The sequence below is a fragment of the Quercus robur genome, chromosome 5 (assembly GCF_932294415.1).
Source record: "Quercus robur chromosome 5, dhQueRobu3.1, whole genome shotgun sequence".
Classification (NCBI taxonomy): domain Eukaryota; kingdom Viridiplantae; phylum Streptophyta; class Magnoliopsida; order Fagales; family Fagaceae; genus Quercus; species Quercus robur.
The window spans coordinates 7,146,376-7,157,995 of NC_065538.1; the positions used below are offsets into that span (position 1 = coordinate 7,146,376).

General features: G+C 30.9%; 1 protein-coding gene across 1 annotated transcript; it reads left to right on the forward strand.

Annotated features, from left to right (window-relative positions):
• The first annotated feature begins 1,109 nt into the window (after positions 1-1,109).
• On the forward strand, positions 1,110-11,172 carry LOC126727734 (uncharacterized). Its single transcript, XM_050433654.1, has 2 exons — positions 1,110-1,599; positions 10,688-11,172. Exons 1-2 carry the CDS (start codon positions 1,110-1,112, stop codon positions 11,170-11,172), a joined length of 975 nt encoding a protein of 324 aa, XP_050289611.1.
• Positions 11,173-11,620: the final 448 nt, after the last annotated feature.

Sequence of the window (11,620 nt, forward strand, 5' to 3'; positions counted from 1 at the left end):
ATTTGTCAAAATTTACCTCCAATAAAAATATATTAAGTAAGGTTATAACCTTAGCTTACAAACAATTTTGTAGCTAAATTTTGTACTAATATATATATATATATATATATTTAATTGAACTTTAATTATATTCTATATTGAAACCCACAATTAAAATCTTTCTAGTCATCTTTCATATAGAAACACAATCTAATAAATATATGTTAATATTACCATAATTGTATACTTAATACTTTTATACTCCCTCCGTCTCATTTTGTTTGTCCTGCTTGAAAAGTCAAACATTTTAAGGGAACATCATTTATTATCTTGCCTGCCTTATAAAAATATATAAGTTTACAAAATCACCCTTAAATAAATTTATCAGCTTTTTTTAAAAAGAGTTATTCTTAATGAGGTTTAGGGGTATAATAGGAACATTAGTAAACTAATAACTTTTATTTTTAGAAACATGACAATATTTTGGGACATTCCAAAATGGAATAGAGGACAAACAAAGTGGGACGGAGGAAGTATAAAAATACAGTCCTAATTAATACCTATCCATTTTTGTATAAGTTAATAAATACACATTAATAATTACTATAATTATAAATTTAATAATTCCATATAAAAACGTAATCATAATAAATACTTATTAATAATTACCATAATTATCATATTTCATATTTAATATACACACAATAAAAATAAATGTTGGTTAACTGAACTATAATAATTATCAACTTTGATATTTATATACAAATAAAAAGAAAATGAAATCATTATTTTTAAATAAAATAATATTTATTGAACTGGTTGCCAATTAGTTTTTAATCTCAATATTTTTCAGTTTTTACCATAGGGTGATATCTCTATAAAAAAGCCTAAACTCTCTACATGTGTAGTCAACCAAAAATTGAATTTTGTTCATACCAAAGGTTAGCTCTCCTCATAAGGGTTTAATTAGGTGTATGAATTTAACTATTTATACTCAAAGAAACACACGTAAGAGCATGTTTAATTAAATATCCTCTTAAGTTTAATTTTTTTTTTTTTAAAGTTCATCTTTCTCTATTAATACAAGTTTATTTTATTTTTCTTTGTGCAGGTTTTTTGTAACTACATATATGTCGTCGTTTCAAAGAATTTCAATGTTGATTTCCTTTGTCATTTTTGTTAATGGAATTACAAATAATAGTTACATTGACATATGTAATAAGACTCCAAAACCTGACATTTGCAACAAATGTTTTTTCTTTAATCCTGGGAATGGTACTGGAGATGTAGTAGAACTTGCAAGGATAATGATCGATTACTGTGCTTCAAGTCAAGCTCAAAATTTGAGACAAGTTTTTGAGAAATTAAAAGCTACAGACCCAAGTCAGAGTGCTAGAGCAATATATGGAAATTGTGCCAGTAAGTTCCATGATGCATATGAACAGTTACAGTATGCTTCTTTAGCCTTGAGATGGAAAAATTACGAAGAGGCTAAAGGTGATGTGAAAACAACCCTAGTATTTCACTTACAGTGTTTTATCCAGTTAAAGAATCTGAAGTTACCTGGTGATCTTGGAGCTTATTTAAGGAACTTTACGGCCTATGCTCTAGATACTGAAAGTATTATCGATCAAATTCCTATATAGTTTAATTGTGTGATTTTCTTTTTATCAGATTATTATATGAGTAAAGAAAGCAATGTTAAAGGGATGTAAAATCCGTCCTTTTGGCCATCTATGTTATCAATAAAAGCATTTTTCTATAGAAGATAGCCCAACTGATTCAAAGTTGTATTTATCTTTATCTTGGATATAATTCCATCCATATGGTCAAATGTAAATTTATAATCTAATTTTCAATTTTATATTAAGTGTTAAGAGATAGAAAGGGATTGTTTAGTGTGTAGCCATGTGAGAGATTAGATGGCTAATGTTGACAAAATATAATGTAAGATATTGGTTACAAAAATTAAAGTTTCAATGTGTTTGGGGAAGTTAATCATCATTGATGATTTAAGTATCTAACACATTTTCAACATCTTTTGTCAAACATTTTAGGGTTTCAATTGGTCTAGTAATTTGGAGGTCTTGTTAAAAATGAGAAAAGAAAAATGCTTAATCACTATAATTTTTATTACAAAATGACGTAGCAATGAATGTAATTGAAAAACTTCAACAACCTTTTTATTTTTTATTTTTTTATTATATATATTTTTATACAATATAGAACTTCTACTTTAACCTAATCTAAGTATATATGTGTGTGAAACTCCATCGTAGAGACTTGAATTTGACCCTTGCCCCCTACATCCTATAAGTACTTATACTTGTGAAGTGACCATCGCACCAAGGGTGTGCGGTAGTTCAACAACCTTATTAATATGTTTGAATCAATTTTTTGTTATTAATGACACATCAATTTGTAGACTTTAAATAGTAAAATTTATAATACCTCTAACCTCACTCTTGAGAAATATAATGCACAACCATTTTTAAAAAATTATTATCATAAAATTTTGGGCCTTTTTATAATGAGGGCACAATCTTTTTTAAGAATGACCGTGATCGTTTTGTAGTAGGGGCCATAGGCTAGGTTTTGGACTGACCCTGATAATCTACCAATTAAAGAGAGGAATTTTATAAATTTTACAATAATGAAAAAAGCAAAAATAGAGAACAAGTTATATATAATTGACTCAGAACATCAAATTACGTATTGATACATCAGCTTAATATTGCACTTAGTAAATGTGATCAAGAGATATGAAATACATCAACTTAGTATTTGTTAGATTCTAAGACTTTAGGAATTAATGTATTAGAACTTCAATTTGTATTATATTGCCAAATCATGATCAAAACATAGAGTCTATATTTAGGCTTGCTCAAAGTATGTTTATTTGTAAAATTGGAATCAAGTGATTGCAGAATTTATTGGACTAAATCTGCAAAGCTCGATTGATCGAAAATTAGACTCGATCGATCAAACCATGTGCAGATTTGTTTTTCTGCAGAGTTCCAATTCAGCCCAAACTCTACTTAAACGTATTGGGTTTCAAGTAAAACACTCCTATATATAAAGGAAACCCAAAAACATTTTTATAAGTTTTTAAAGAGAGAAGAGTGTGCCTCTTTTGTAGATCTAGGGTTTTGTACCCAAAAGCTCTCTAAGGACTTGTTTGTTCCTTATGCTGTGTAATATTTTGTGAGATCTAGAGGTGTTTGCCTTCACACATATTTAGAGTTTTCAAGGTTCAAGATTATGTAGAGAGCTTGGTGATCAATTTAGTTGCAAACTCTACTTAAACGTATTGGGCTTCAAGTAAAACACTCCTATATATAAAGGAAACCCAAAAACATTTTTATAAGTTTTTAAAGAGAGAAGAGTGTGCCTCTTTTGTAGATCTAGGGTTTTGTACCCAAAAGCTCTCTAAGGACTTGTTTGTTCCTTATGCTATGTAATATTTTGTGAGATCTAGAGGTGTTTGCCTTCACACATATTTAGAGTTTTCAAGGTTCAAGATTATGTAGAGAGCTTGGTGATCAATTTAGTTGCAAATTCAAGAGCTTAAAGATACACAAGCGGGGTGCTTGTACTTGCTGGGAATCCAAGAAAGAAGTAGTCCGTGGACTCGGAGCTGTCACGTGGTCATGGTAGTAAGTTTCCTATTCGAGATAGCAATAGGATGTTAGTGGTCTAAGTCGTTATTGTGTAAATTTCAATTCTTTCATAGTGGATTCAGTTTTACCTTGAGGATAGCTAGATTAAATCCTTCTCAGGTTTTTTACCGGTTTGGTTTTCCTGGGTTATTATATTGTTGTGTTTTTTATTTTCCACACTTTACAATAATAGGTCCAAAAACAGACAATATTGAACCTAGTAATATAAAAATTACATATGTTTAGTGCCTCTCCTTTTGAACTAGCCTTAACACAACCACTCCTACCCCATCTTATAAGGGACCTCTTGAAATGAAATCTATGCTCCTAGTTTTTGAAGAGCTTGAAATTCTAACCACTTTAGAAAACCCATGAAGCGGATCATAAAATTCAAACTTATTAGGTGTTTATGTAAACTTATTAAGGGTTTAAGTCTTCAAGATGTCTCCTCAAAATCTTAACTAATGTCGGGACAAAATATTGATAAGATAATATGATTCTTGGGTAATAACACAAATCTAAATTCTCAATTCAAGGTAAAATCAAACCTGGATATTGAATTTACTCAAACATGAAGTAATCTATAGTGAAACTCAAATCATAACCATATAATTACAAGACTTGAAGCAATTAATATGGAAAGCAAATAAGGAAAAAACTTAAAAGGGTCTCCAATTTTATAGGGTTTATAGATTTTAGGAAAGTATGTGCTCTCTCTCTCTCTGTGCGCGCGCGCGCATGTGTGTGTAGGGCTGTACACGGTGCGGTGCGGCCGGTTTTGGGAGGCTTTTTTGCACCGCACCCTACAGGGGCGGTTTCCCCTTATCTCTGACCGCACCTGACATATGGAGAAGTGGGAACCGGTCTACACAGGGTGCGGTGCACCATGCCGGTTCGGTGCGGTGCGTTCGGTTAAAAAAAAAAAAAAAAAACCACAACAAACAACCCATACAAAATCATCAAACAACCTAAACATTCATTAAAAAAACAAACAAACAAACATATTCACTATATTTCTCTAATACCCACAAAAAGATATCTCAAAGAAATTCACAATCATTCTAAAAAGTATAGCAAGACAAAGCATAGTTAGTAACCTAGATACTGAGCATCAAATGAATTCACATACCTAGTAGAAGAATGAGAAGCATAGTAGTCCTAAGCATTGACCATCAAAACATTCTCTATGAACTTCTAAAGAATAGTTAGGACAAAAAAGAAAGAGGAGAGGAAGACACTTAGAGAATGGTGGCATTGAGCAGCGGAGGACGGTGGCATTGAGCAGCGAAGGACGGTGGCAGCGAGTGGCGGAGGCTGGGGAGAGAGAGAGGGGCTGTGACAAGAGAGAAAGGGAGAGTGAGGCGCTGTGGGCTGTGGTGAGAGAGAAGACGAGAGAGAGGGAGAGTGATATAAATGAGAAATTAGAAATTTAACCTAGGATAAAACGACGTCGTTCCATAATTTTGATTTTTTTTTTTTAAAGTCCAAAACGACGTCGTTTTAGAATCAAAAAGTTTAAAAAATAAAATACAAAAACGGCATCGTTTTATATCAAATTACCCAACCCGTGTACTTCTTCCTCCTTCAGATTCAACGATGCCTCTCTAGCTCTCTCAGTCTCTCACTTTTAGTCTCCTCCATCGTCTTCTTCTTTAAGGCTCTCTCTATCCCACTGAAACGTAAATAAATAAATAAATAAATATATATATATATATATATAGGCGGTGCGGTGCGGTGCGGTTCTCATCGGTGGGCAAAACTCACCACCGCTCCCCGCACCTGTTTGCTTCGGTTCTCGGAAAACGCTGTCGTCCACCGCGCCGGACACCTACGGTGGAGCTCTGCGTAGGTCGGTGAGGTGCGGTAATATCGGTGGCGGTCGGTGGCTGAACAGGCCTATGTGTGTGTGCTTGCACACAGGGGAAACTATGAAGGTATTCCAGGTTTTGTTTTGAATTGGGGCAAACAAACTGATTTGGGTCTAGAATTTCACGTGTGTAATTTTTTAATTAAAATTTAAAAATAAGATGTCATATCATCAAAACAAATGTCACATCATTCCTCTATAAACACATACACAAGAAAACTATAAAAGTGAAATTTTTAAATGAGTATTTTTGTCCTAAAACTTTTAAAAATAAATGCTATTAGTCATTGAAGTATAAGACTTTGACAATTCTAAAAAAGGAAAAAGGTATTAGACTTTGAACTCTCTAATTTTACCTTAGAGCATCTCCAGCAGAATCATCAAATTTTTGTACTGTTTGGAGAATGAACAGTAACTTTTACCTTTATCTACCAATTTTTTCAAATACACTTTCCAACAGACTCTCTATTTCATTTAAATATTATTTCTTCATTCATTATTTATTCTTTTTTTAACAACTATACATCTTTCAACATTTTTTTATTCAACACCTAATTATTATAATAGAAAAAAAGGATTTGAAGAATGAACAGTAGCCTATCAGACTTTATGGGCTATTGTTCATTAGCCAAAAAAAAATTTGGATATAGAGAAGCGATTGGAGCATGAATAGTAGAGATTTGGAGCAAATACTCTCTATATTTTGGCTATGAATACTCTGTTGGAGATGCTCTAAGATGAGCTCTTTATTGATCTTCTTCTTCGTTGTTTTTTTTTTTTTTTTTTAATTTTTGTTTTGTTTTTATTTTTATTACAATTGATAGTTGGAGTCAGGGAATTTGAACCTTACACATTTTCGTCAAAACAGCACAAGATGAAACTTGAGCTATAGCCTATAAGGCCTTTAGACTCATAAATCCTTTTCTATACAACAGGGTTTCAATTTTTTATTTTACTCTTTGGTTAAGTTGCATATTCAGTCCTTGAAGTTTAACACGTATTTTAAGATCATTCTTATATATACTTTAAAATTTCTCACTTTAGTAATGAGGGTAAGAATTTTGACATCGTCATAATTAAGAAGAATTGAATCACAAAAATAATTTGGGTAAATTGATCACTGAAATAAACAGTTGAGAGTTTAGTATTTCATATTTATAAATACTAATTGCTAATCTGTGCGATATGCAGAAATTTTGCATTAATATGATAGTACATATGCACTATAATTAAATGACATTTCTCCACTATTGAAAAGGTTATGAATCCAAAAACATTAATCCATTTATAAATGACACCCAATTTGCTAGATCAGATTCAAAGTGGACTGAAATGGATTGATGGAACAATGTGGATTGAATGGGCCAAAGATGGACCGTGTAGATCAAAATAGATCGAAATGGACTGAATTAGACCGATGTGGATTGAATGGACCAAAAAGGACCAAGTGAACTGAAATGGATCGAAACAGACCAAATAAACTGAAATGGACCATCACCTTAGTTTGAAAATAATTTCCTTTTTGCTTAGTTTCAAAATGAATGGTGGCACTGCTAAGGCATGAGCCATCACCATGCATAGCCCAAAATCTGGTGACAAGAAGAAGAACCACAAAATGTATCTTCAACTTCTTCATCATCATCATTTCCCTTCCATATAACCATTTGAAATCTCTTCATTTTTTTGTTGTTGAAATCTTTTTCTAACTCCCTCTCAATATGTTGCTCAATTTAAGTGCATCTCAAAGAACTCGTTTCCTCTAATTTCTTATCGATCTTATGTTAGCTATTTCTCATTTTGTTACCAAAATCTCTCATAGGTAGTCATTTTGACACAATGTAATCATGTAGGAACTCGGAAGCATGGTTTTGAAATCCAGAACTGAAAACTGATCATCATTATGGTACTTTAAACACAAAAAATCGGAAATTTTATTTTTGCTGTGAACCTCTTGAACCGAGGTCAAACCACAAGGTTTTCAAGACTGGCATGGCTTTGTCGGTTTCTTCCCCAGAAAATTTCTTCATGAAGAGCAGCTTCAGGTTGGCCAAACTTGTTCATTAGGGAAGAAAGAGTGAGAGTGAGTGAAGGATGAAGCTGTGAAAGAGACTTACATTCAGATTTGTTATAATTTGCTTGAGAACTGGGGAAGACCAAAGATGAGAGACTGAGAAGTAGGGAGAGAAATAGATGAAATTTCAAATCTAAGAGGTGGTAGGTCATAGGTGTTGGAAAAAAAGTGAAAGCGAAGAAGATGTTATTAGATTGCTTGGGAAATGTGATTGTGGGAATGAGTTGGCCTTTTAATTTATTATTATCTAAAATTTTCTTAAACTTAAAAAGTTAAAATGCCAAGTCCAAGACTTGGCTTGGGTGACATGCTTAGTGAGATCTTTAAGGCCATGTTTGGTAACGATATTTAAATAACGAAAATTGTTGTTTAAATATCATAACACGTATTTTCATATTTTTTCATTCATACATATTTCCACAAAACTTAAACAATGTTACTGGAAATCTTTTACCAAATGGGTCTTAAATCTCATGAGTTGACAATTTTTTTTTCTTTAAACAAAATAGACATTTTTTATATAATATTAATATCTTATTTAGTTGAAATTATTATATAAAAAAGTAAATAAGACATGCCTATCAAGTATTTAATGTTCATACTATTTTGTATTCCTCATTATAATTTATACTTGAATGGTTAATTATAATTATAATGTACTGTTTTATGCTTTATTATTATTATTTTTATTTAAAAGTTGTGATAATGTATTTGAAAATTATTTAATTTTTCCATGTTTTCTAAATCAAGATTGCTAATTTTTTTTTTAATTTCTATTATTTTTATTTTATTTTATTATTAAATGATTTATGACATCATTATGGCTCAACTTTGGTTGAACTTTGGTTTGACTTTAAAAATCTTGAACTTCTTTCTTTCCTGGTTCTAAGAACGATCCAGGTTTCAAAACCATGCTAGGAAGTATAAGACTAAAGTCTAATAACAAATTGAATCCACAAGATAGAGAACTAACATTTTATTGATAATTGGCTTCTAAACTTAAATAGCCAATTTTTCTTTTGACTTTTTTTTTTCTCAAGAAAAAAAAGAAAAAAAAGCCAATTTAGTGGCTAGCTCCCCAGAAAGCTCAATGTTTTAAAAAATATTTCTAAAGATATCCTAATTAAAGAACTCAATTTTTATTAGAATGAATTTAGAGCACCAAATTAGAAAATTAGAATCTTATTTAGAAATTCAAATAATTGCAAAAATTAAATAAAAGCCTTCCAATGACACGTGTAACAACCTACATCATGTTCACCGTCGAAGTACTCTACAATGGCTATAAAGTGAGATCTAAAATCCTTCTAACTTCCAAGAACTGTGTGTTCAAATCTTGTAGATCTTCTCATGTTTTACTCTCATATTTTCATGTTGAGAATAAATGAGGAGATATTTCATAATATATATATATATATATATATATTTATATATATTTTTTGAGAATGATATTTACATATGCATATTAAAAAGTAAGAAGTTTAGGAGCCTTTAATGTATATGCAGTTCGCTACCCAAGCAATCACTCTTCTCTTGCCCCTGAACGGCTAAACCAAGAGATTTGGCTAAGCTGGGTTTATTTGGGAGCCTTACCTTTCTCATAAGATTATGATGGGTGGGTTCAGTTAGCTTAATTGGTCAATTCTCTAATAGTTGAATAAAATATCTGAAATTCAATTCCCACTTACATAAAAACCGACTAATATTTTGGTTTGACGATAAAAAAACTATCATTAAGAGTAGACATTATAGGTTAAAACTTTTTATAAAAAAAGAGAGACTATAATGAGTGTACAACTTTAATGAGAATGAGGATATCAAATTGTTTATATTTGAATGGAATTATTCAATTCTTGACACGGAAAGAATTTAGGTAATTTGAATCTTCGCAGCCCACTTCTTGTCAATTAAAAAAAAAAAATAAATAAGATTGATGAAAATTTTAGGCAATTTTCAATAATATCTACCTTGACTCAAATTCTATCGATCATAACCCAATTGCGGGAACTCTAGCTTGGTCCAAGCAAGAGTTCCGTGAAGAAGTTGATCCAAATCTTGAACCTCACTAAGATGAAACCTTGAGGTCTAACTCTAATACTAATTGTTGTACAAATAGCACCCTAGAAAACTTTTTCATAAATATTGTTGAGGGATCACAATTTGACTCCCTTTAACTACTTTAAAAACAGACCCGTGTGGTGTGATGTTAAAAGCACCCTAGAAAATTTTTCATAAATATTGTTGAGGGATCACAATTTGACTCCTTTTAACTACTTTAAAAACAGACCCATGTGGTGTGATGTTAAAAGTTATAAAAGATTTGAGTGTGTCTTCCTTATCACTAATTGGTTTTGAAGTGAAATGACATAGTTCACTATCCGACAAATATATGTATATATATATATATATATGTATCAATAATTACCATAATTGTATATTTAATACTTTCATATAATTAGTCTAAAAAATAAATACTTCCATATAAAAATAGAATCATAATAAATATATATAAGTATTTTTGATAAGTTAACAAATAGTTAAATACCTATTAATAATTACCATAATTATATATTTAATAATTCCATTTAAAAACATAATCATAATAGACTTTTTTTTTTTTTTTTTTTTACTGAATCATAATAGAGACCTACTAATTACTATAGGGTGATATCTCTATTAAAAGGGCCTACAACTTGCAACATATTTAGTCAACCAAAAGTTGAAGTTTGTCCAAACCAAAGGTTAGCTCTCCTCGGAAGGGTTTCAATTTTTTCTCAACTTTTTAGTTAAATTGCATATTTAGTCCTTAAACTTTAATATGTTATTCTTATACTTTAAAAATTTTCACTTAGAAGACATTAAGAACTTTTTTTGATTCATTTTAAAATATAAAGAAGATTTTGAAATAAAGGTACAAGGTTGATGAGGACTACACAATTCATAAGAGCATGTTTAGTTAAATATCCTCTAAATTTTTTTTTTTTTTAAGTTCATCTTTCTCTATTAATACAAGTTTATTTGATTTTCCTATGTGCAGGTCTTTTGTAACTATATATATGTCGTTGTTTCAAAGTATTTCAGTGTTGATTTCCTTTTTCATTTTTGCTTTAGCAACAAAGCAGAAACTGGTTAATGGAATTACAAATAATAGTTACACTGACATATGTAATAAGACTCCACTACCTAGGGATTGCAACTTGTGTTTTCTCTCAAGTCCTGGAAGTGGTAGAGCAGATGTAAGGGCATTGGCAAAAATAATGATCGATGTCTGTGCTACAAATCAAGCTTGCCCCTTGTTACAAATGTTTGATAACTTAAATGCTACAGACCCAATTCCGAGTTCTAGAGCAACATGTGCATACTGTAGCAGTAAGTACCTAGATATAACTAAGAGTTTATCAACTGCGTCAATATACTTGGTACTGAAAAAGGACCAAGAGGCTAGAAGTTCTATGCAAATAGCCATATCGCTTCACTATCGGTATTTTGACCTGTTAAAGAATAGAACATTACCAGGTGATATGGGGACTTATTTAAGGAACTTTGGGGTCTATGCTGTCGATACCAAAAGTATTATCGATCAAATTCCTAAATAATTTAAAAGTGTGCTTTTACTTTTATGAGATTGTATGAGTAAAGGAAGCAATGTTAATGCGATGTAAAATCAGTCATCTCGGTCATCTATCTTATTAATCAATAAAAGTAGTGTTCTACAAAAGATAATCCAATTGACTCAAAGTTCTATTTATATATATCCTGAAAATAAGTCAATCCATAATAGAATGTGAAGTTGTAATCTAATTTTCAATTTTATATCGTGTTAAAGACTTGAGAGAGAGAGAGATTTTCTGATGTATGGTTATGTGGGAGATTTAAGTGGCTAATGTTGTAAATATATCTTATAAGATATTGGTTTATAAAAATTAAAGTCTCAAACTGTTAGAGGAAATTATTCATCAATGATCTAACAGATTTTCAACTTTTTTTTCATACATTCTAGGGTTTCGATTGGTCTAGTACTTTAGAAGCCTTATTAAAGATTTG

What these genes read in the sequence shown, in the direction of transcription:
- LOC126727734 (XM_050433654.1), top strand. Translation starts at nt 1,110, where the DNA reads ATGTCGTCGTTTCAAAGAATTTCAATGTTGATTTCCTTTGTCATTTTT. An exon ending in CTATGCTCTAGATACTGAAA is followed by an intron (nt 1,600 to 10,687) that starts GTATTATCGATC and finishes TTTTTGCTTTAG; the next exon opens with CAACAAAGCAGAAACTGGTT.